This window comes from Dasypus novemcinctus, chromosome X, assembly GCF_030445035.2.
Source record: "Dasypus novemcinctus isolate mDasNov1 chromosome X, mDasNov1.1.hap2, whole genome shotgun sequence".
NCBI lineage: Eukaryota > Metazoa > Chordata > Mammalia > Cingulata > Dasypodidae > Dasypus > Dasypus novemcinctus.
Window position 1 is genome coordinate 22,312,924 of NC_080704.1, and position 26,810 is coordinate 22,339,733.

General features: G+C 43.3%; 1 protein-coding gene across 4 annotated transcripts in view; it reads right to left on the minus strand.

Annotated features, from left to right (window-relative positions):
• SH3KBP1 (SH3 domain containing kinase binding protein 1) overlaps positions 1 to 26,810 on the minus strand; it is a 388,056-nt gene that overhangs the window by 222,263 nt on the left and 138,983 nt on the right. For all 4 annotated transcript variants that reach the window (XM_058292032.2, XM_058292030.2, XM_058292029.2 and 1 more), the window contains exon 3: positions 25,016 to 25,139. In XM_058292032.2, coding sequence (XP_058148015.1) covers positions 25,016 to 25,139 — 124 coding nt within the window. The remainder of the gene's footprint in view (positions 1 to 25,015; positions 25,140 to 26,810) is intronic.

Genomic DNA, 26,810 nt, shown 5'->3' on the forward strand with positions numbered 1-26,810 from the left:
GGGCCCTGGCTCACCGCGCAGGCACTGGCTCACCACATGAGCACTCGCAAAGACACTGGCTCACCATGCAGGCACTTGGCTCGCCACGTGGGCATGCTTTCTCTTCTTCTTTTTCACTAGGAGGTCCCAGGGATAGAACCCAGATCCTCCCATATGGCAGGTGGAAGCCCCATCACTTGAGCCACATCTCCTTATCTGAAATTGACACTTTTGTGGACAAGCATCTGCAATTTCATATGGTTCATCCTGACATATATGTGACATATCTTTTGTAGAGATAATCAGGTAGCATGTAATCCCTGGGGAATATGACTGGGCAAAGGGATTCTACATTACTCTGTGTGCCAGGTCTTTCCTTTATTATTTTACTTTTTATGGTAAGTGTGTGTTGTTTTTATGATAAGTCTAACTAAAAAAACTTAGGGAGGGTCTAAAGTAATGTATAACTCAAAAAAAGAAGAAACAGCATTGAGGTCTAAATAACACAACAGCATAAAAACTGTCTTACTGAGCACATTATTCTGTAGTAATCAGAACAACAAAGCCCTTTACTGTGAGATTCCTACGGGGGCTGCAAATGGTTTGGTTCACAAGGCCCCTCTGGAGGAGCGTCACCCTTAAAAGGACCGCTTTTCTGGCAAATAAGCAGTGCCAACAAAGGAACTGTGGACTATCTACGATTGAAGGTTTGGAAGCAGGTTTTTTCCCCAAATAAATATTAGGTTGGTACAAAAGGAATTGCAGTTTTGGACAGTGAATTTTAAATCATTATAACTAGGCTCAAACACATCTTTATTAATCGAAATAGGAACTATTACAAGTAACACATTTTTGCCAATGAGAAATAAGTTTGTTTATTCCTGTAGCATAAAAATTCGTGCTGCAGGATTCAACGAACTCTTGGAAAGCATTTTTTGCATCCTGCTGGTTCTGGAAGCATTTTCCATGCAAAAAGTCATCGAGATGCTTGAAGAAGTAGTAGTCAGCTGGTGGGAGGTCAGGTGAATATGTCATATGAGGCAAAACGTTGTAGCCAAATTCATTCAACTTTTGTAGTGTTGGTTGTGCGACGTGCGGTCAGGCACTGTCATCAAGAATTGGACCCTTTCTGTTGACGAATGCCATCTGCAGGCATTGCAGTTTTCAGTGCATCGCATCGATTTGCTGAGCATACTTCTCAGATGTAATGGTTTCGCTGGAATTCAGAGAGCTGTAGTGGATCAGACTGGCAGCAGATCACCAAACAGTGACATGACTTTTTTTTGGTGCAAGTTTGGCTTTGGGAAGTGCTTCAGAGCTTTTTCTTAGTCCAACCACTGAGCTGGTCATCGCTGGTTGTCATATGAAATCCACATTTCATCACACGTCACAATCCGATCGAGAAATGGTTCGTTGTTGCATAGAATAAGAGAGGACAACACTTCAAAATGACAATTTTTTTGGATTTTCGGTCAGCTCATGAGGCACCCGACTGAGCTTTTTCCCCTTTCCAATTTGCTTCAAATGCTAAACATCAGTAGAATGCTCAATGTTGAGTTCTTCAGCAACTTCCTGTGTAGTCTAAGAGGATCAGCTTCGATCACTGCTCTCAAATGGTCGCTGTCAAGTTGCGATGGCCGGCCACTATGCTCATCTTCAAGGCTCTCGTCTCCTTGCAAAACTTCTTGAACCCCACTGCACTGTACGTTTATTAGCAGTTCCTGGCCAAATGCGTTGTTGATGCTGCGAGTTGTCTCCGCTGCTGTAAGACCCATTTTAAACTCAAATAAGAAAATCACTCGAATTTGCTTTTTGTCTAACATCATTTCCGTAGACTAAAATAAACAGGAAGTAATAAGCCATTAGCAAAATGTAAAGTGAGAAATGCACATTAAAGCGATGCATAACATAACCACATTTAAGAAGGTATGCCAATATCAAACAGCAAATTTTAACAATGCAAGACCACAATTACTGTTGTACCAATCTAATAGGTTAGTAAAACACATATCTATTTGTTCAAAGCCAAGAAAGAGTTTTCTCATCTATTTAAACAAATCCTACTGCTCCTTGGAATTATGTGAGAGTAGCAAAGATACATTTTAAAAATTTAAAAATAAAGGTATCTCACTCAGACTTTCCATTGTCCAAACTGGCACCTTTATTCCTCCCCAAGAGGGAGGGAACCAGGTGTCACAAAAGGTGTAAATCTAGAAATTTCGAAGCAAACAAATGAATGTGGATTCATTAGTGGACTGGAGAACACAGAGAAAGAAAACAGCAGAGGAGAAGGGGAGGGAGGCAAATGTGCACTAATCACTCCCACAACACTGATTTGTATCTGGATTACTTACTTTGGCCCTTAAATATAACTTACCTTTTCCTCAGTAGGGTTTATTTTAGTGTTCTCTATCTATTACACATTAAGTAAGTCTGCTTTTGCAAGATGACACCCTGGAGGGCAAGAATTGAGTTCTCCTACTGGTCTACAGGAGGCGATAGCCGACTTTTTCCATAAAGAGCCAGAGAGTAAATCTATTAGGCTTTGCACCCATACAGTTTCTGTAGCAAAATCAGCCATAGACAACAAAAAAGCCAATAGGTGTGGCTGTGTGCCAATAAAACTTTATTTACAGAAACAGGCAGTGTTGGATTTGGCCTGTGGGCTTGTAGTTCCCCGATCTCTGGAGTAATAGGGCCCAAATCAGAGGCCAGGGATGAAGTGTTTTATTAAGGAAGGGCAAGAGACATGGCTAAGGTCCAATCGGCAGCTTAGAAGCAACCCGCCCCAACTGCCTTTGAGTTAGGACAACAGGGCCCTCTCCTTCTGCCTCCACCTTGGGATCGCAAAGCACCCACTGTTTCATTCTCTGCCTCCCTTCCAGATCCTGAACTCCTGTGAGCAGGACGTGAGCTGCCACTGAGCCGGCCTCCTTATGATTAAGAGGCACTGGCCAGGAGCCGCGTTGAGAAAAGGCTAATGACCTTAAAAACAACTGAAAGAACAAAGGAATAAATGAGGAGGCGACGCTTAAAAAGGACCCTGAGGTGTGGAAGGGAGGAACTGAAGGCTGGTGATGCCACCAACCAAAACACAGAAGAGAGAAGCAGCCAGAGTCTGACAAGAGGGCGAATCCACTGTTTAACCACGTGGGGATGGCTGGGGACAGCGACTGCCTGCTGTCAGCGGAGATATTCTCCTGCAGACCACCAGGCCTGGGCTAGGGCTCTCTGGGGATGGGTTCTGGGGTGGGCAGGCAGAGTGGCACAGTCAGAGTCAAAGATAGGGGTGCCCAGGACATCTCAAAAAAGAGACGCCCCTGTCCTTCCCTTCTGGATGTAAACTGGGAGCCCTTTGTCCCAGTTGAGGGCCACAGGAAGAGGCCAACTCAGCAAGAGGCGGGCAAAGAGAGAAGGAACCCAGGCCCCAAAGCAGCCTGCCCTACCTTTGCACTTCCTGTTGTGCAAGATAGACATTTCCTCACAACCTAAGCCGGTTGACCCAGGTGTCTGTGCCTTGCAGCTGACAGACCAGCAGCCAGTACAAAGTGTCTGCACTTGCATTTTGGGGGTGGGGGGTGGGGGCCATCTGGTTCCTTGGATTGGCTGAGCCCAGGAGTGAGGAGACAAAATAAAATGTGCCAAAGACAGGACCGTGAAAACAGTTACATTTTTAAAAACTGGAGGAGTCAGCAAAGTATAACTGAGAAAGGAGTGGAGTAGGGATGGTGGGGGGCGGCAAATGCAGAGGTACAAAAGGCAAAGCAGAGCGTTTCCAGAAACAAGTGGTAATCAGAAGTGCTGCATGCTGAGGAGTCAGGCAGAGGCAGTGTGGAGGAAGGGCCTGACAGCCTACGTTCAAACCAAAACGGCACGACTCACCAACAGTGTGACCTTAGATACGTCACTTAACCGCTCGAAGCCTTGGTTTTTCCACCTGTAAAAGGAGGACAAAGCCCCCTACTTCTCAGGGTTGTTTTTGGATGAAGTAGATGTCTCTATCACAACACGCTGCATAGACGAATGGGGTGAACCAACTGCATCAAGGCCCAAATTCTTCACCCTGCCCAATACCCACACCCTTCGTCCCGTGACTCTGGAGCGCTGCCCTTAAAGACCGAGTCGATTCCCGCAGCCCATGTGACTTGCTTAGGAAAACAGAGGGCGATGGAAGCGACACTGCGCCAGTGCCGAGCCTGGGCCTCGAGAGAAGGCACACGTGTCCACGTGCTCTGCTGCACTTCCACCCTCTCCCTGAGAACGTGCCCAAGTTAGCCCACTGGAGGATGCGAGGCCCACAGAGCGGAGCCGAGGCCACTTGCCCCAGGCATGCCAGCTGAGGCCATCCCGAATCCGGCCAAATGCCAGGTGACCTCCAGAGATGGGAGGAAGCCCAGCCCATATCAGGAGAGCCACCCTGCCAGTTCCAGCTGACTCCAGATCCCGAAGCAATAAACACTTATTGGTGTAAGCCTGTGAAGTGTTTGTGGTGGTTGTTTATGCAGCATTATTGTAGCAACAGAGAACTGATATGCCGCCTGGCACAGAGCAGGTCCTCAAATACGTTTAAAATCAACCCTCAGGGGGGATCAAGGCTGCACATATTTTGTATCATTCTTCTGTTCTGGTGAGTTAAGTGTTATTTCCCTTGACTGTTTTCTCCATATTTGTTGAGGCCCAAGGGGTAAACAGAAGTTTCTAGAAAGACTAATTTTAAAGGACAGGAAAAGGTTATTAATTTCCTACTTGTTCCATTATGTCTATCTTTAGCTACCAAAAGCAAATAGAAAATAAAGCAAGAGAAGGAACACTCTTTTGACACAGAATTCTCTTACCCTAGTTTTCCTTTACCAAGAGTTCCTTTCTTCCTCAAAAGAACACACAAAATGCAATTGAGATGGGATAGCATAATGTCAACGGTTAAGTTTAACATTATGTTAAATGTTAAGGTTTTAAAAATGGTTAGCTGAGTCGTGGGTAGAAGGGTGCTGGACATTTGTCATGACACTTGATCCCTTTTTATGTCTTTATTAAAACTTTATTTTGAAATATTAAACATGCTAAAGCGAACACATCATTTAGCTAGCAGCCTTCAGCCATCATCTAAAAAGGGCGGGGGGGATGGGCCTGGCACCTAAAGTTTACAATTCAACCCAATTTACTGTGAACGATTTTATCCCACGCCCACTGAATAATCACAGAGGTGATATGAAAATCCCTTTGGGAGAGCTGGCATTCTGAAGCACACCAAGCTGACTACAAAGTGAATGCTCATCTCATCACCCACCCACCTTTGTGCAATCAAGCTGAGTAAGGACTGGAGGAAACCCACACTGCCGTGGAGTGGGCAAGAATGGGTGGTTTACCACAGAAAGGAACACTGTTTCGAAGTCATTACTCAACAAAATCATATGGGGGCTTTCTCAGCCAAGAACCAGCACCCTCCAAAGCTCTCCAGAAGCTTGTGCCAGGTCATGTGGGAAGAGGATTCGTTCACCAAATGTTTGGTGACTGTAGGAGCTAGAAGAGGCTGTGGATGGTATGTAGGTTGCACCCCAATTCCTTCACTGGGAACCTGGGGAAGAATTTGCAAAGAGAAGAGTAGGGATCCTTAAGCTTTTCAGCATTTCAAAATGCTTCATAGCCAAAATGAGGGCACACACAGGGTAAAACGCTTTACGGAATTGCAGATGTACTACATCCTCGACTGGAAGCACTAATGATGAGCTCTTTTAGGAGGGACCCCCAGATTTTGTTTAGAAAAATACCAAATCTTCTCAATCAACCTTTCAACCTGCAGATGAAGAAACCGGTGCTCAGAAAGGTGAAATGACCTTCCCAAGATCCCTAATGGCTGGTAGAGCCAAGGATTAAATGGATGTCTCATGCGCCCTCAAAGGAAGGCCTTGGAGTCATCTGGGGCAGAAGTATGAGGGATAGAAAGAATAATAGATGCTTTTCCATCTTCAAGGAGCTTACAGTCTAGGTCTAAGAACTGAAAATGGACAGGATATTTGTCCAATTTTATCAAGGCTTGCTGGTTGTGCAGGCTCCCTGTGCCCGCAGCGATACAATCTTAGGGTTTAAAGGAGGCCAGGGACACCTTCCAGGCCTGTGCGCTTTGGTCATGTGGGCTTGTTTCAGTACAAAGCCGACATTCACCAGCTCTAATAAATGATCACTTTCCATTTTCCACTTCGACTCGGGCTTTTGTGGTAGAAGAGTTCATACATCAATGTGAAATAGATCAATACAGTTTATAATTCATGGAGATGTGGAGGGCGGAAGAGATTGATCCTGAGGAACCATCCAGCTGCTGCCTACCTCCTTTCCTCTCTTCCTTCTTGCCACCTAGCTGTTGGGTCATTTTTAAATTGATTAACACCTGCACCAAGAGGATCAGGAGGGAGTAAGGAAAGTGAAATACCACCCTACATAAGCCTTTCAGATAAAAGATTTATGGTAAAAAAGATTTATAGTATAGAATTAGAGCTGAACTATAAAATGGTGTCTGTGTGTCATCCCTGGATGGCAATGACCCGTTATTTTTGTCCCAGTTCTTCCTGTCATCCCTGCACAAATGCAAATAAGAGCTAATGACACACATGTACATATACGCCCATATGTGCATACCTTAGGGACCTACTTCTGGGTGGGTCTGAGCTTAAAGAGTGAGGTTTAAGGAAGACAGGGGTGAAGAGGGAGCCAGGGAGCCAGGGGGGAACAAAGGGAAGAGAGAGGCGGAAAAGAGTCTCTTCAACCTCGTGAACTGCAACTGAATTCTGTGAAAGAGGGGCAGAGCCACAGGGCCAAAGGTTAGGAGGAAGAGTATAAAGTAGTATTTTCCTTAAAAGTGTCTGCAACTGTACAAAATAGATGGAGAATTTTCATTCCTGGCTCATCTTGGTTTGCTTGTCTCTGTCTACACCGCGTTGTTACACACATCAGTAGCTTGGTTATTTTTCCACTCTGTGCATAACTTCAAGCGTCTCACCTCTTAGCTCTGTGATTTAGTCAAAAATAAATTTCTTTTGAAGCTAATTTCTTCAAAAGAAGCAATCTATTCCCAATGATATTATTAAAGAGCTTTTTAAAGCCTTTTAAAAGTCAAACATGATATAACTGGTGTCATTTTCCACCCTTAACAACATTTTTTAGATATAACTTAACAATTTGTTTTCATCTGTCAAGTACCATGGCCTAGAAAAGGGTTAAAAGAAGTAAGGGGAAAACTCGATGGCAGAACACTCTGGAAATGTGAATTTCCTTTGTAAGGAATGACAGTGCTGAAGAACCCATCCAAGCTGGCCCTAGGCAGGAGGGAGGGGGAGAAGAGAGCAAGGGGAAGGGGATGGGGGTACAGGGCTCCTTGGGCATCTCAACTGGTCCTCCAGCTGGCAGCCCACATGGGGGTGGCCGCCAGGAGTGCTTAACCACCCTGCTCCAGAGTGGGAGCATCTTCACAAGCCAACTGGAGGGGGGCTACACAGGTAGATTTAACCTGAACTGACATCTTCAACACAATACTGATTATTGACCATTTATAATTCTGGGTTCCTGACCACCAAAATTGACCCATAATTCCATAAGCCAACCATCCACCTTGCTTACTGTTTCAGCTTGCCCTCCCTGGCTCTGATGGTGGTAGTGATGAGCAATCAAATACTGGTGAGGGAGAAGGCCAGAAAGGGAAGAAAAGGGGAAGGAAAAGCGAAGTCTGGCCCACATTCTCCCACCAAAAGGGAAGAGCAGATACTTCGTTTGTGGAAGTTTGATATTATTTATGAATTCCAAAAAGAGATAGAGATTATGTTTGGAAACTGGGCTGTTCCTCTGGGCGTGATAACCCTTTGATTGTATTAGATTCAGCTGAGACATCTGGTTAAATTATGTTAAGATTAGGGCTTTGATCCACCACATCATTAGAGTGCCACTCAGCATTGAGTCCCAGCCCCCTTGGCGGACTGATTAAACAGACTCTCACACATAGATAGATAACAAAGCAGATACATGGAGAAAGAGAGAAGGCTCCATGGATCCTACAGCCCCGGGAAGAGAGCTGAACCGTTCGCCTGATAGTTTATAGCTGACTTTGTGAAGAGACCAGGGCAGCTGAGCCTAGAAAGAAACTAACCCCCAGAAAGAGAGACAAGCCCTATGCCAGCCTACAGCTGAGACAGGAAGAAGCTGGGACTATGAAGCCTTACGAGGGAAGAGGAAGGCTGAACCCTCGCAGACATCACCCACCATCTTGCGTCAACCCATGGCAACAGACTTTGGGTGAGAAAATACCTCTTCCGGTACCTTGAGTTGGACTCTTTAGGGTCTTTTGAACTGTAAGCTTCTACACCCTAAATAAATACTCTTTATAAAAGCCAACAGATTTCTGGTACTTTGCATTGGCACCCCTTTGGCTGACTAATATATACTGTTGTACATAAAATAAAATAAACTATATTCACTTTCATTTAGAAAACCTTGGGGAGGGGTGTACAATCAAATACAGATTAAAATGGCCACATAAAATCCTAGCTTCCCTTGTCCTGGAGACATTCTCCCACTTTCATTTTTGTGTTATACAAGTAACTGTGGAAAATATAAGAGCCTTCTCATAAGCACAGTCCTGAATCATCCTTATAACTTGAATCCACTTCCAGTCTTTAGCTCAAGATCTAGTTCAAATCTCCTCCTTTAGAAATGCGTTTAGGCTCCTTACTCACTACTACCCACCCATTGTCAGGCCAAGAGCTAGGTGCAGTAGTTCTTCTCATGATCCACTCTCAAAAATAGACTCTTCTCTCCTTCAGCACTTAGGAGCCAAAAGCAGTTTCTCTGAATCACAGAATTTCAACAACTTTTCTCCTTAAATATATAACATAATAAGCTTATTCGCCCTCTGGTAGTTTTCCTTCTGGTAACTCATTTTTCAAAAGGGTGTTTTAGTACAAGTATATTCCACTTAGCAATTAATGTTGTTTCCAAGATGAGTAAGATATGGCTTCTTCCTTCAAGGAGCTTACAATCTAGTAAAGAAAATCAAAATCAAACCATGCCCCAAAATAACCCAAAGGAGAATATGAGTACATTGACAGAATGAAATGCAACTACAAGCGTCCAAAAATCACTTAACCAAAGTCTTCTGCTAAGGGTTTTCTGACACTGTGACTCATATTACTACACATATTTGTGAGTGCTGAAAGCAACATTAGACTTTCCATGCCTGCCTTTTATTAGTGTCTGGGGTAAGTTATTTCACTTCTTCCCATCTCAGTTTCCTTCTTGTCACATTGGAGTGATAATGGTGATTCTCTTATCGTTCTGAACAGCAAATGAGGCTTTCCCCCTCTCTCCCTCTTCCTACCTCCCTCTCTCTCAACTATAAAGCTCTATCCAGGCTAAGGAACTTTTGTTCATAAAATGCATTTGTTCCAATACAGTATTTTGTAATTACCATCCATTCACCTTCTGAAAACTAGTGACTGATAACGACTAATAATTCTCTGAATATCAAAGGGGAAATATTTTTAATTAACAGGAGTGTTCCAAAAAGAGCTATCATAAGAGAAATATTCAAATGTTCTTTTATGTATCAGCAACAAGAAAACATGAGGGGAGAAAAGATCCTATTTACGAAAGTCAACAATAACCACCATCCATCATGAAGAAACATTCATAAGAAGCAAGACTGCACAAATAACTAAGACTTTGCCAAATAAAGTGACACAGCATGTCACCAGATAACTAGACTTAACTGTTCAGAATTTAGAAGGGGCTATATGTTTTAATTTGGTGATATGTTAGCAAGAACTGGTCTACTATGATGTTTGAGGGGGGAGTTTTTTACTTGTATATGAAGACGGTTTGTATGACACAACATAAAACCTTTAAACAAAAAAGTTAGGGAAATGTCAATTCTTTAAAAATTGTCTTATAATTTTAAATGCAATTCAAAATCCTAATGGGATTTTTTTAACTTGATAACATGATTCCAGAAAAAAACAAGCAAGAACAGCTAAACATTTTTTTGAAAAGGAAGCGTGATAACAGGAAGGACAAAATCTTGCCATGCTACATATTGAAATGTCGTATAAAGCCACATAAATTAATAATATTGATACAAGAATGGTGAGACAAACTAATGGTACAGAATTGAAAGTCCAAAAAAGACCTTAATATACATAATATTATTTGATAAATGAGATATCATGAAGTAATGGAGAAGGACTGGATTATTTAATAAATTGTCCTGGAAAAGTGGCTATTTCAAAATAAAATTCAATTTGGAAAGTAAGTTCATCCTATACATCAACATTCTACATAGAATAAAAGATTAAAGTTGAAAAATGAAGCCAATAAAAAAGAGAAAAAAAATTAGGGGAGAATTTTTTTGGAGAAATCATAAAACATCAATATACTAAACTACATAAAAATATACTATTTCTATATATCGAAATTCATCACACACACACACACAAAAACTCATCACAAACAAAATGAAAAGTACGCTGGGAAGCAAAATTTGCCACAGATGGCAAAGGACTAATACTCATACTAATCAGTATTAAGAAAAAATAGAAAGGTCTCAAAATAAAGAGCAACAAATACGAACAAATGACAGAAGAAAAAATGTTCAGGCATTCTATTATTCAAAGAAATTCAAGCTTAAAAAGCTAATAAGCACTCTCACCACTTTAGTGGTAGTGCAAATTGGTGCAAGCCTTCAGGTAATCAATTTGATCATCTGAATCAAAGCCCCATGAAATACACACATGCTTTTGTCTGGCAATTCCACATCTAAGGGTTTTTCCTAAAGAAATCATCAGAGCTGCAGATAAAAGACTGATGAGCAAAGGAGAGTTACTGACAATGGCAAGAAAAATTGGAAACATAAATGGGCTCTTTCCTTTACAGCAAAGGTCCTCTCCATAAAGCACAGAATTTAGAATATAAGAGGGTTGGCTTTTGATTTACAGGGAATCTCATTTTTCCTCAAGAAATGAACAATAGAATGCCACAGCCAGTTCTCCACCCTTCTCAAATCGATTATCTAATATTTAGGTCATCCCTAGCAAAACAGTGTCTTTTTGATCCCTCAGACTCACTATCTCCTAGGCAACTGATTGAATGAAGAAAAGCATAAAGCTTCGCTGAGAACTATATAATTTTAAAGATTTGAATAAATAGAATGACACCTCTTGTCCCTCAGCTGGGGGTGAGGGCGGGGGTGGGGTAGAAGCAAAAGAGAAAAGAGGCAGAGACAGCCAGACAGAGCATTTAACACCAATTTGTGCGGTAATCTCTTCTTAAACAGCTTTATTGAGATACAATTTGCATACCATAAAGTCTACCTGCTTTAAGTGTATAATTACATTATTTTTATATATTTACAGAAGTGTGTAACCATCACCACAATGTAATTTTAGGACATTTCCATCACCTTGCAAAGAAACCTCATGTCCATTAGCAGTCACTCTTGATTCTCGCTAATAGAGACACTAAGCAACTTTCTGTAGATTGGCCTATTGTGGACATTTCATATAAATGGAATCGTTCAATATGTGGTCTTCTCTGCCTGGCTTCTTTCACTTAGCATCGTGCTTTCAAGGTTCAGCATGTTGTAGTGGGGATCAGTACTTCACTCCTGCCTCTTGCCGAATAATAATCCACTGTACGGATAAGTTACATTTTGTTCACCCACTTGTCAGTTGTTGGACATTCGAGTTGTTTCCATGTTTTGGCTATTATGACTAATGATGCCAGGAACATCCACATCCAAGTTTTTGTGTGGATATATTTCAATTCTCTTGGGTACACACCTAGGAGTGGAATGCTGGGCCATGTAGTAACTCTACATTTAACCATTTGAGGAACTGCCAGACTGTTTTCCAAAGTGGCTATACCATTTTATGCTCAAACCAGCAATGCATGAGCAATGTTAAACCTCTGGCTGTTCATAGTATTCTTTTATAATCCTTTTAATTTTTCTCAGTTAGGTAGTAATGTTCCCTCTTGAAGTCCTCATTTCAGACATGTGAATCTTCTCTTCTTTTTGCTTGGACAGTGTAGCTAAGGTTTGTCAATCTTGTTGAGCATTATTCCAAAGAACAGACTTTGAATTTTGTTCATTTTCTCTATTGCTTTTCTATTCTCTATTTCATTTGTTTCCATTCTAATCTTTATTATTTCCTTCTCTTTGCTTGCTTTGGGGGGTTAGTTTGCTTTTGGTTTCTAGTTTCTTAAAACAAGTCAGATTATTAAGGTTTTTTTTAAAAATATTGACATTTACAGCTATAAAATTCCCTCTACACACTGTTTTAGCTGCCTACAATATATTTTGGTATGTCGTGATTCCATTTTCATTCATTTCAAAGTACTTTATAATTTCCCTTGCGAATTCATGTTTGCCCCTTGGTTATTTAGGAGTTAAGTCGTTTAACTTCCATATATTTGTGAATTTCACAAATTTCCTCTGTTGTTGATTTGTAATTGAATTCCATTGTGGTTGGAGAACATACTTTGTATGATTTCAATCATTTTAAATTTATTGAGACTTGTTTTATGGCCTAGCCCATGGTCTATCCTAGAAAATGTTCCATGCACACCTGAAAAGATGTCTTCTGTTCTGTTCTGTTGTTGGGTGGAACATACTACAGATGTCAGTTACATCTAATCGGTTGATAGTGCCCTAACCACTGGGCCAAGTCCGCTGCCCTATTTCACCTTCATTTTTGAAAGACAGTTTTCCTGGCTATGGATTCTTGGTTGACAGGGTATTTTTATTTGTTTCCCCTTTCAGCACTTTGAATGTCATCCCATTGCCTGCTGGCCTTCATTGTTCTGAAGAGAAGTCAGCTGTTACTCTTACTGAAGCTCCCTCTTATGAATTTTCTCTTGCTACTTTTAAGATCTTCCATTTGTCTTTAATTTTCAACATTTTGAATACGATATGTCTGGGAATGGGTCTTTCTGTTAATTCTTCTTCAAGTTTGTTGAGCTTCTTGGATGTACAGATTAATGTTTTTAACCAAATATAGGACATTTTCAGTCATTAATCCTTCAAATATTTTTTCTACCCTCTTCTCCTTCTACTCTCTTCTCCTTCTGATATTCCCATTAGGTGATGCTGGTGCACTTTATGGTATCCCACATGTCTCTGTGACTCTATTCACTTTTCTTTATTCTTTTCTTTCTTCTGTTAATCAGAATGTATACTCCCTATTGATTTTTTAATTGAAAACTGGACATTTTAGATAATATATCAATTCTAGATTCTAATCCTCTGCCATCCCCTCCCTCATCCCTTGGGTTTGTTATTGTTTTTTGTTTTTCAATGTATTTGTTCAGTGACTTGCCTGGCCTAATTCTGGGAAGTTGATCTCTTCCCCCTTGCAATAAGCACCCTCTGATGTCATTGCTCTGTCCCCTCCCCTTTCTGTTAAGTCTGATGTTTATAGGAGTTACCCCTGGGCAAGATTAGCTTAATGTTTAGCCAATCAGTGGTCAGAGGTTATACTTAATTCCTTTGTGCCAATAAGACTTCCACTATTTGCCAATGGATCAATGTGTTGCTGGGGAATGCTTTCACAATTCAGGGAGTTTACAAGTCTGCTCCATATTCAGGAAAGGATTTGCCTAAGTGGGTGCAGCCTAGCGCATGCACATAGCCATCCAGACCACCAGGGTTGCGTGTAATCTTTGTAGTGCCCTCTTAGGTGTCTCTCTCCCTGCATCTCTCTGTTAAACCTCTGGCTGGCCTACCATTTTGTTTGTCTCTACTAGTATCATGGCACTGTTGCTCTTCTCTGAATGCTTGCCACTATATTGATTATGTTTCTCCAGTGCCTCTGCGCATGGGCTCCTCTCTGTTCTCTTCCACATTAAGTCAGCTGGCTCAGGCAAGGTTCGGAGCTGTTAGTCTTCATGGCTTGCCCTGCCCTCCCTGGGCAGAACCACAGCACTAGAGAGCAGGAGCTGAGATGGGGTAGAGGAATGGGAGGCCCTGATATTCACTGGCTATATCACCCAGGACCTCCCTATAGAGTGGGAGCTAGGGAGAAATGGGCATTGCTGATCTTCATCAACTGCCGAGGTGACCCGGAACTGGTCACCCACAATATGGAGCTTGGGGAAGATGGGAGTTGCTGGTCTTCATGGGCTTCCCTGACCGCCCCAACTAGAAGTCAAAAGGGATGGGATCCACCCGGACTTCCCATCCTGCCCCACCCCCCTGAAAAGACCTTCTTCTACAGACATCTGGGGGAAACTGCAGCTCCTGGCTCAAGTTCCATAGACTCCCACTATTCTTATTAAGATTCAGCAATATCATTCCTTGAAAACTCAAACTTGTAAAGTAACTGATATAAGCACTGCTAAATTCTTCCTCTTTGAAAAATTTCCCAGTGGCGATAGCAGTAACAACTCCTTCAATCGCTATCTCTTAAACCTCACACCAGACTCAGACTCTCCAGGACTGTCAAGTAGTCTCTTTCAATGATAAGGGAAGCCCACTATATCTGGGAATTTGCCAAGAACCAATGTACATCAAGCCTTCTGTTTGTTTGTTTAATGGAATATTAATCCGACTACCCAAAATAATCAGTGTCAAAGAGATTCACAGCTGGAGATGCGTTTGGTACCAAAATAGAGATTTCTTAGAGTAAATATAAACTTATTAAAATAAACTATCCATACATTAAAAAAGAAAATTCAATCCACAGAAATAGGGCTGGCACTGGGGAGTACTGTTGTGAGAGGTCCAGGACTCAGCAGGAGGAAACAGTAACACTGGCAACCTCTGAGTGCTGCTCTCATGCGCCAGGCAGTGCCCTAAGCACTTTACTATACTAACTCATTTACCTCTCACAACAACCCAAGGAGGTAGGAAGTATGACTCTCCCCATTTTAAAGATGAGCAAACTAGAGGACAGACAAGTAACTTGTCCAAAGTCACATACAGCTGGTAAGTGGTGAGGCTGAGACCCGAGCCCAGAGAGCATGTTCTCTCAATCGCTTTATAACTCTGCCACAAAGGGGTAGTTTTACTTTCACTGTCCTGTTTGAAGTTTGTAATAGCTCAATGCATTCACACATATCTTCAGCTAGTACAAATAATCTGAAAACTAATAAGTGAAAAAAAAAAAAAGGTGAAATGGTCTCCCTTGCCCTGCCCACTGCCTTGCACAAGCAAGTAATCAATCAAAATCTGATCACTGGTTGCTTCGTAGAAACATATCTTTTCCATAAATCAATACTTTCTCCCTAAAGCTCTCAGACCATACCAGCAGCTCAGCACTTTCAATAACAGCTACTGTATTCAGTGAGTGACTCCCTACCCTGCCTCTACTGCCATTTTTAGCCTCACCATTTCCCTGAATGCATTAACAAGACCAGTCCCCCATTTTATAGATGGAAAAACTGGAAAACAGAGTGAGGATGCAACTTGCCTAAAGTCCCACAGAAAGTTGGGGGTTGCAGCAGAAGTGAGGTGGGGGGTCTCCCAGCAGCCATTCTTCCTGCAACGAGGCCTGCTGCGGCTGAGTGCACTCAGTTCTTCAGAGAAACACAAACGGAGCAAGCAGTCTCGCCCTCCTCCAGTGCTCTCTCTCACACACAGGCGCCCGCAGAGGAAGTTTCTGGCGGTTCTCTCTTTCTGTTCTCGGTTGGGGACAATGAGGCCGGCCCACCTGGCACTGCGGCTGGGCCCGCTATTGGCCTGATCGTGGGCTAGGGGGGTATGCTGTGAAATATCCTCATTGTTGCGGGCATAACAGCTCCAGGGCTCTACAAGTACAAAAAGAAGGAGTCCAAAGACTAAAGCGAGACTCCATGTGGCATCCATGGGGATGAGGCTGTGATGACAGATCAATGGGAATAATTGAGAAAACTACAGAAGAAAATGCCACTTTTCCAGAGCTTTCTACAGATGGGTACAACCACTGTCCTAATACAACATACCAAAAGCAACCAGCACTTTAATAGAATTTCCCTTTGACTGACTGCCTTTAATTAATATATCAGCACCCAACCCTGAAAAATCTCCCTCTGGAAAGGAGGACCCTGTGTGGGACTCAGCACAGGTCAGTCCTCCAGATGTGAGGGGTGACCCTTCAGGGTCCTGAGCAGAGGCTCCATGGCTTCTGGCCTGGCATCTCGCCAAGTGGGTCCCTGCTGCAGGCCAAGGGCTAGGCCATCATCAGGGACTGTCGACAACTTCAGTAATTCTATGATTCTGCAAGTCTCAAAAGGCAGGCTCTGTGGCTTTGCCTCATACCCCCACATACGGGTACATTACATAAACTCAAAATGGTAGCCTCTTTCACTAGTAGGGACAGAGACCGACCAGCTTCGTTAGGTACATTCATGGGTTAAATGGCATCAAGCAAAGCTAAGATTTCCTATCTTTCAGCTGGAAGCAGGAAGAGAAGGCAATGGGATTGTTCTGACTGTGAGGCATGGAATTCCAGGTTCAATCCTGACCCAAGACCCAGCCTTGCCATGCCCTGGCTCCAACCCCCTTAGCCCACTTTTCATGCCGAAACCCAGCCCAGGCAGACATTCTTAGACACAAGGGCATTAGAAATGATCAGCTTGTCACTTGAGAAACTACCCAAAAGACTGGCTTTCAACATTCAGATTAGGAGAATGCTCTCCTAGTGTCACTAAACCCACGTCCTTGGCCACGGGCTTCAGAAGCAGTGTCAGTTAATTCTCACAGAATAAGCACCACCATCTTCACTCACTTTAACATTCGCAGCTTGAGGGAGAAGCTGAAGATTATCTTGAGATGCTTAGAAAGCTCCTTGCTTTTTAAAGCCCAGTACTTCCCAAAGCAGAGTCCAATCTAGTGTTCAGGGACCACAGTGCCCTGATCAAAACTAAGCAGGTTTCCTTCCCATGGGTCATCAGAAAGCTTACAAAACATGAATATGCAAGGCAGTCTCTAAGAGATGCCACTGTGTGCAGCTGGGGCAGAAATTTATTTGACCAGAATGCGATTTCCCTCTCCCTTTCCAATTCCTTATCTCTTTCTCGCTCTCCGTCAATCTTTTGCGGAATATTTTGCAGGATTATAAATCCAGGCAACACACACTGGGAAATCCTGGTCTGGTTTCTCTTTCAGCATGCCACGTTTATGCACCAGCTCCAGGTATCAGATGGATGTATACAATAGCACCCCTTTTGCAGCATGCTTTATACAGACAAATGTGGGCATGCTAAGGCCGAAGGGCCTTGTAAAAATAAGCACTGCACACAGTGGTACGAGGTGGTTGAACCCCGAGCTCTCCTCTGAGCAGCAGGTCTGCACACGGGCTCTATAGTTCAGGAATTCTGCACCGGGTGAACTGTAAACTCCTCTGCAACATTAGCAAGCTTGGGTCCTTCCCAGTCATACAGACTCTCTGACTTTGATAAGGTGCCAAAGGTTTCATGCCAGCCATATAAAAACCCAAATAGGAAGGCAGACCTACAAGTGGGCAGTGCTCTCTGCGGAGTCTCTACAACTCCAAGCGCATTTTTCCCATAGAAACAAAGTTAGAAAAGGTGATTACCCACAGTGGAGCTAAAACAAGGCACATCTGCAATATCATGAACAAACGAAAACCAGAAGAACAATGAGATGAAATAAGAAATAGTCTATGTATCAAAAATACTTATCCCTGAGTGGCATACCAAGTGTGGGACGGTGGGGGCAGTGCACACCTAGGCAAGAAGGGGGCAGCCTGCCAGGAACTGACAAACCACAAAGCCAACAAAGCCAGCTGGCTTTTGATTTCTCCCACCTGCTGGCGACAGCCAACATCGGCAGTAATGAAACACAGCTCCCACCACCCCTCCTTCACGAAAAGAAGGCGTTCAACAAGAAGCAAAGAAGTAGTTGGGGTACTTGGAGCAACTGAGGAGGTGCGATGCTTTCTGAAGTCCAAATTAATATCTATTGCTAGGGTCACACCTAGAGACGTCATTTCTTCTCAGGTGTCAGTCAGGGGAATCGTGAAAACAAGGATCAGGAGACAGATTCTGTGAGTTCAATGAGCAAACACTAGAAGACAAAGGAAAGGGGTTAAAGAGAGGGTGTGTGCAACGTGCAGACCAGGGGGTCTGGGATGGAACTGCATGACTTGTGAACACTGACTCAGAGAAACAGACACAGAGATGGTCATGTGAAGACAGGGGCAGATTGGAGTTATGCTGCCACAAGTCAAGGACCACCACGGGTGGCTGGTAACTGCCAGACGTTAGGAAAAGGCAAGGAAGGATCCTTTCTCAGAGCTTCAGTGCAAGCAGGATCCTGCTGACACCTTGATTTTGGACTTCTGGCCTCCAAAACTGTGAAAGAATAAATTTCCACGTTGAAGTCACTTGGTGGGTGGTAATTTGTTACAGCAGCCCTATGGATTTTGCACTCAAGAGTACAACATCAGTTCCTGTCTGAGTTGCCAGCCTGCTGGCCTGCCCTGCAAATGTGCAACTTGCCAGCCCCCACAATCTTGTGAGCCAATTCCTTAAAATAAAGCTCTCTATATAAATATATATATGGTATATATATATACACAGACACATATACATAAAGATATCTATACATGTGCGCGCGCGCACACACACACACACACACAGACACACCCCACCCCCACCACTGGCTCTGTTTCTCTGGCCAGAAAGCCACCTCCCTTAAGATTTCCCCAAGAGAAAGAACGGAGGTGGTCAAGAGAAGGAGTTTCCTGGAAGAGCCACCAGGGGGAGCCACCGTCATAAAACCACTTCATGGATCCTGCTCTGGGTGGACATGGGTGAAAATCCAACAGGAGTGAGGAGCGAGGCAAGAGTCTAAATCAACAGGTGGCCCATGGGAAGCTCGTTACTCTAGTGTTAGTGCCTTGGAACTGGGACACAGAGACTGAAAGGAGATAAATATAATAGAAGAAAACTTCTAAAATCCAATTTTGTCAATGACCTGCACATTAAAAAAATACAGAAAATATATATAGAAAGAGTATAGCCACATCTCTCCACCCACCGCACCACCACCACTCTGGCCATACAGCTCAGATAAGGAAATGATCAAGAGCAACATACCCTAACATTAATTACTGATCCTAACAGGGGCTCCCAATAAACCTTGTCAGAAATACAGCTAGAGATGTTACATTAAAAGACCTCTGCGAGGGCCTTTACGTCTAGATTCTCAAGCCTTCAAGAAACACTGTATATCCAGATACCCAAATACCTTCACACACATGAATATATACTGAAAGACTGTAGGTTATACCCATCCATGTTCACTGCCAGGTTGCCAGTTTTCTTTCCATTTCCGCATGGGAAAGAGCAGCTCAGGGGCTAGTCAAGAGCTTCTGCACAACAGTAATACCTTCTCTTAACTCTTACCCTTCTACCCTGCCATCAAAGCCATTGAGCCATTGCCTTAGGGAGAAGTGGCAGGTGATTTGGAAACGTGGAGAAAAGTTTGACCAAAAACGCCACATTTCCCAATTCCCAGTTAACCGGGGGTAATTCACATTTGTTTCCTCAAAAAGAAATTCGAGAGAAAAAAGTCTTGTTTCTACAAACAAATCCCTAGGTCCTGCATCTACCTGAAACAGCAAACCACTGGAAAAACAAAGCAGCTGAAATTTTCTTTACTCGATACACCTTTTTCCGTCCTTTGCTGACAGTTTCATTTCAGACAAAGAGAGCCCACAGCCTGTCAAGACTCAGGTGCAGGCCACTGCCTTCAAACACACACGTGGTTTCCAGCCCAGCGCAGGCATTCACACACCCAGGCACACACTCACGCCTGCACCCGGGTTTCACCAAACCAGCAAACAGAAACCTCTAGCATATTGTTCCAGGCAGCCAAATAAATGCTAAAGAAATGAAAGCTAAATAGAGAGAGAGAAAGAAAGAGGGAGGGAGGGTGGGAGGAAAGAGAAAGACAAAGATAGGAAGTAGGGAGGGAGGGAAGAAAGAAAGGGGGGAAGAGAAAGAGAGAAAATAAAGGAAAAGGGAAAGGAAAAGGAAGGAAAGAAAAGAAAGAAAAGGAAAGGAAAGGAAAGGAAAAGAAAAGAAAAGGAAAAGGAAAAGAAAAGAAAAGAAAAGGAGTTTCACCCTCCAGAAAGACAAGGTGGGGCGATCGCTGTGGTCAGATCTGTTCAGGGATTAGAATGAGTTAAAGGAAGGCAAACGTTAGGTAAAATTCTTCAGCCAGTCACAGGCAGCAGACACAGAAGGGAGAGACTGATATCAGCGTTGGGGAGAGCTTAGGGCTCACCCAGCCACACACAGAAAGAATTCTGAGGACCGCCTGTGCTAACTTTTAAAGCAACAGTGTGTCACCAGAGGCAAAATAGCAGTTGGTACCTCTGTTAAGGAAAACTTTTGCATACAAAAGCCTGTCTAAAGGGCTAAGAGCACCAGAAGCAAACTCAGAGCCATGGTCTCGGAGCAACTGATACCCACATACCAGTTCAGAAAGGAAACCCCACCCCATCTTAATGTGAACCTGCCAAGAAGCAGCACCTGACAGCATCAGCGCTAGACATGTTACAAATAGCATCTTTTAAACCATCAGACCCTTCAGCGTTAATCTCCGGAAGGGGCAGTAAAGGGCAAATGCATAACAAACCTTAAATAAAGATGGGAAAAGCAGTTTTTCATTTGGAAGGCAGATGCCAAAATAGCAGAGCGACTTAAAAAAGATGATTATAAAATACATTTTTTATCAGGAGAGCATAACAGTAACAATAATTATAGCAAAAAAAATAATAAATGTGCAGAATACAATAGAGACTTACCAAACACTGAATTCATGATAAACTGGAAATAGAAACAAGGACATATAAAGCCAACCAGAAACCCACGGAGTGGCTTCACATTCAGAATGACAGAAGTAATTAAGAGACATTCCCCCACTTGGCCATAAGAAAGATATAGAAAACGTGCAGCACTTTCTCGACATTTCCCAAGTGGCACAACAGACCGGAGCTGCTTGCAGGCAGGGGTGGCTGGTGTTTTGCTAGTCCTCGTATCTGCCTCAGTGCTAAGCACAGGGCCAGGCCCACAGGACACACCCAATAAACGCATGCTACCGAATGTTCGTTGGTATTCTCCGAAACGTGAGGAAGGACCATGGTCCAAATTTTTACAGACAGCAGGAGGGGTTCAGGGAGAGGCAGTGGTGCGCCTTCCCCATGTGGTCTGTTAACAGTGCAAAAACTGGCAGAGAGAGCCCTGACACAAACCTGGTCCTCACGCAGGTAGCGATCGCAACCTGGACGGTTAACTTACGTCAATAAAGTCAGTCGAGAAACCCTTCTAAGGATGCAACCAAAGAACATTTTATCTCATTTTAATTAACACAGAGAAGAGTCCATAGTAGCAAATGGACAAGATCCTCCCTGCTCATTTTCAAGAACATGTTTAGGGTATCTTGCTATTCACAGTTGAAACTCCCATTTTATTCAGCTTTGCTTTTAAACTCAAGGCTTGACTGCTTCTTAAAAATTCCTCTACATATCAATATTCCAATTGAGGAGGGCCTATCGCCTCCGAAGTGGGTTTGACGCAGTAGAGGACACAAAAAGAATAAGTCATTCTCAGAAGACAAGAGACAACTCTTTTCTCTCTGGTACATGAGAATGACATTTGGATCCTAGAAAAGTTTTCAGACTTTCTGGTCGGGGCTCGGCCACATGCTGCAGTCTGGGAGAACTTTCAGATATACAACATCCATGGTGCACCTGTCAATGAAAAACGATTTATTCTTCCTTGGGAGAGGGCTCGTGTTAACAGGTGTTAACAGGAACTCCTTCCCTGGATTCGGGCAAAGACCAAAGAGATGGCCGGGCTAGGAGCAGGCACCGTGGCCCCTAAGGTGGGCATGCCCAGACTGTGGAACTGTCGCCCGCCCAGCCAGCCTCAGGGGCCTCCTCCCTCTCTCGATTTCAGTCACATCGCCTTCTTCTCAAATGCGAAGCCCTTGGAGTCATTCAAGTACCTCCTGAAATCAACTCTACAGAAATTTGCAAAGGGTAAAGCTGAAAACTGAAACTAATTGGCCCCCATACTAATGTTTCCAGCTGCCCTGACCTTTCCTCCAGCCTATGAATAGCTTCCTTCAAACCCAGGCTATCTTTTGACCTTATTATGCAGGTGCCTGGGGAGGGCAAACTCATCCCAGAACACAAGAGACTACAACCCATTCACCACTGCCACCACGTGAGGCATGTTAGCAAAATGCAAAAACAACCGGATACGACTGGGAAATTGTTTCAGCTAACTCCGCCTCAAGCTCAGGACCCAATTTCACATTCAGAACAGAAATCGACTTTAATCTTTCTGCATCAAGCCCATTACAAGCCTTCATCAAATGATAAGGCCCATATAAAGTAAAAAGTCATCTGCCCTTTCATAAATCTGAAGGAAGAGAACTTGTGTTATTCTGTTACATTCTCAACAAGTCCAAGGCTGATTCATAAGGTGGACTCATATACTCTGAGAAAGATACCTTATTTGTGAATCAAAGGAGGCTGTCAATCAACTCTGAAAGCAACTTCCCTCCATAACATCCATAAACCATCATAATAGACAAAAACATCAGAAAGATTTCTAGGGACAAAGCTTGATGGAAAGGAAGGGGAGAGGGGAGACGTCAGAGTCCTTTGCCCTAACTCATAAAGCATTTAAAATTAGTTGGACAGAAGCCTTTACGAGTAACTAGAATCGTCCCACAGATTTAGCCTCTGATCCTTGTTTTCTGTGGGTTTTTTTAGTGTTTTTTCCATTGATTTTTGGGTGGGAAAAAATGTGGCTTTTGAGCTCAGTACAATGAACTATTTATCTGGCCTGACAAGGCCAATCAATCTACCCCCACTGTTTATTATAAGGAGTAGTAGAATACTGTTAGTCTTGACTGGTGGGGGGAGGGCCAAAGGCAGCACTGGTCCTGGTACACAATGCTTCACTTCAACTGGAAATTTCTGTTTGGCTCAGGTGACCCAGGAGGTCAGTGTGAAGACTGGAACAGAATGAAAGATGGTTTGTTATGTGTTTCATATTTACAGAATGCCCCCATGTGCGAAGGTCTCACCGCCACTGGCATATTCATTGTATAAAATATCTAAGAGGAAAAGGTTGGTCCTAATCAGGCAGCAGGCCTAAGGCAGAAGGCTTAAGAAGGAATGTAAGGCAGCATGCACCCTTTTTAATTCCACTTTTTGGTTAATGAAAAATTCCAGACGGGAACTCAAAGGTCAGATTTTTCATGGTAAAGAGAAAAGGCTAGGGAAAGTTCCATTCCTTCATTCATTTAAAGTTCTCAGGTCATTTTACCTGACACCTCCAGAGAATTTCCTTAATTCTCTACCTTGATTAAATTCCTGATCTTGCTATAAAGCTCATTAAATACTACTATAATTCTACTATTTGCTTTCCATCTACAGGGCGGGCCGAGGGGGCAATTCCTCAGCAGCATCTGGAGGAAGAGGAGGGGCTTGGGAAAGACTCGAAGCTGTGTGAACTCTATAGCTTCGTACAGCTCCAAAGCCCATACGCACAGGTCTCAGGAGCTTGGGAACGTATTTGCAAGATAATACCTTTCGGGGGGAACGTTATTGGGGGGCGGTGGAGAACTGCAGGTGACAGCATTGTACACTTCATTCTTAAAATGGGATGTCCCCTGCATTGGTTGGATGGAATTTTCAAAAGGAAAAAAAAAAAAAGAAAACCCTATAGCTGCTAACAAACATGGGCCTCCAGACAGTATTTACTCTGAATAAGTCGAAAAGGAAATGCAAACCAGGGCAGCTGGAGGGGGTAGGGGCGAGGCAGGAAGGAAGAGAGACACAAAGTTAATCTCTCCAGCACTATGATCAATGGAGAGTTTATTGGACAAATTCGTAAGCGATCTGAATTTTTTCAAAGATTTGCTGTTCTTCCCCATGGCTACATACACTTGCCTTCTCCTTTCTTTTTAGCGGAACCCTTGGCTAATACATTTCCTGCTCCTGCTCTTGTGCAGCTCTGGATTTCTTGCTAAGGAAGTAATAAGCCTATGAAAAGCCTGCAGCGGGACGTTAACTACCGAGGACATGCTCAGTGTGTGCCCTTGCACAGCCAAAGTAAGGGGTCGGGGAAAACGGAGGGAGCTGCTTAATTAATTAATAAAGTCATCTCCCCAATCTTCTATTCTCTCTCATGTCAGTGCAAACAAGGAACGCAAAAGGGGGGTGAGGGAGAAAACAAAACAACAAGCTGGCATCTTAAAATGTGTCTCATGGCTCTGTACCTTCTGCATGGGATTGTTCTGTAAACCTACAACTTTTCTAATTAAAAAAAGAAAACAACTTAAAAACTGTACATGGCTGAAAAAGAAATGCCTTGCTAAAAATACCAATGGAAAGAACGCTGGTGGGGCTAAAATTGACTTCCAAGCAGATTTCAGAGCAAAGACCATCACCAGGGATAAAGGAGGTCATTTCATAATGATAAAGAGGCAATTCACATGCAAAAAAAAATTGGTTTCAAGGTCTCAAAAAAAGGGAAAACAAGATTTGTCAAGGTCCCCTGGTTAGATGGATGTATTAGCTGTACCTCTGCACATACTGCCTCATAAACAGAAAGACAGGGCCTGTGCTGGGGAGCCCAGAGGTTAGAGGAAGATCCTGTACGGTCTGCCCTGACTTAAAACAAGAACGTGGGCAGACACACGTAGCTCAGGCCTGTGCCACAGCATTCTGTGAGGCCGCCTTTCCAATCCAGAAAAACGCCATTGAAAGCCAAAGCTGCAGCCCTGGAAAAATGCAGATTTAGTCCGCTTTCCCCTGGTCAGAAAACCTTTTACATTCGTTCCCTTTCTTATAGCTACGGTATCATTACTTGCCATATCTGTGTATGTGTTTGTGTGTGTCCAAAATTTATAACAAGAAACAAAAAGGCAAACTCCGTTCAACTTTTCAGCAATTCAACATCTGACCCACTTCGCCTAGAAGTCTCCAGTTTCCGTTTGTGAGTGGGAAAGGGAGCTCTTTCTCCTTGGCCATACCTCTCTTATTGGTTCTTAAAATGGTTTCAGAAGACAGCAAAGAGTTTCCACTGGATACTTCGTGCATGGGCTTTTCTGGAGCTTTGCTGGAAAGAGGGTCCTTCTTCATCTCTTTCTTTATCTCCTGTGAGGATGAATAAAAGGAAAACAAGACTTTTAGTCTGAAATTGTAGGATACTTCTTTGACTATTTTAAGCTTCATCTTGCTGGAAATGAGCCACACTGACCTCGACTCAGCATAACATGATGTTTTAGAAACACCATTTCCTCTATCTTTGTCGCTCTTTTCCCTTGCATTTATTAGAAGAGCGGCTGGTCCTATCAAATGCAATAAGGCCAAGGATGGTGATGTGATCTTATGTGGCTATGGCCATTCCATGTGGCCACGAAGAGAACAGGTTATACATAAAGGCCACTGTATAGCTCTAAGTGATCGTCTGTGCTACTTTTTGAACAATGACAAGATCTGGCCAACCAAAGTCACCCCTTAAAAGCCTTCTGGCTCCTAGTCTTCTCAACAGAGGTTCACAAGAACACCACTGTTCTCATAATTATACTAAACCAAAATGAAGACGATTCTAATCCACTTACAGTCAACAAGTTCCTCTGAGTTTTAACTCTTAAAAAAAAAATAAGGATGACAAACCAAAGTAAAGACTATCCTTCTAGCCCAGGAGTCAGCAAACTATGGCCTACCACCTGTTTTTGGAAAGAAAGGTTGGTTGAAACACAATCGTGTTCATTCTTTAAGTATTTCTGTGGCTGCTTTGAAGCTACAACGGCAGAGTTGAGTAGCTGCAGCAGAGAGCAGAGCCTACAAGATTTACTATGTGGCCCTTTACAGAAAAGGGTGGCTCACCCCCACTCTAGGCAGACCCCGATCAAAGCTCCCCCAAGAGAGGTATTTTGAAAACCTGATCGCTGATCCAGTTATTTCAAATTACTTTAATAATTTACATAATTCTTTTTAAAAGCATTAGTAGCCATAAATAACAGTAACTCACAAACTACACATCTGTACACAGGAATTCTTCCCAAAAGAGCAGGGCGGGCTCTGAGCTCACCTGAATGCACAATCACACTGACTCGGGAGAGAAAGCTAAGGGTGATGAAAGCACAATATTGTGATTATGCTAAAAGCCATTGATGATCCACTTTGGAGAAATCGTATGGTACATGAATATATCTCAACACAACTGCTTAATCAATAAAGAATTGTGCAAGAAGAGCCAGAAAAGAACAGTTATGTACAGCATGGGAAGCGTAGAGACATTGAGTGGTGAGGAATTTTCTTCTTTGTTTGTCTGGTTTTTGTTTATTAAGATTATTGAAATAATGAAATCACTCTAGGGAAGTGGATTTGGCCCAACAGATAGGGCGTCTGCCTACCATATGGGAGGTCCAAGGTTCAAACCCAGGGCCTCTTGACCCGTGTGGTGAGCTGGCCCACACACAGTGCTGATGCACACAAGGAGTGTCGTGCCACGCAGGTGTGTCCCCCACATAGGGGAGCCCCACGCGCAAGGAGTGTGCCCCGCAAGGAGAGCCGCCCCACACGAAAAAAGTGCAGCCTGCCCAGGAGTGGCACCATACACATGGAAAGCTGATGCAGCAAGATGACGCAAAAAAACAAGACTCAGATTCCTGGTGCCACCGACAAGAATACAAGTGGACACAGAAGAACACACAACGAATGGACACAGAGAGCAGACAACTGGGGGGGGAGGGAGGGTGGGGAAGGGGAGAGAAATAAATTTAATAACTTAATCTAAAAAGAAAATGCTCTAATAGTGAT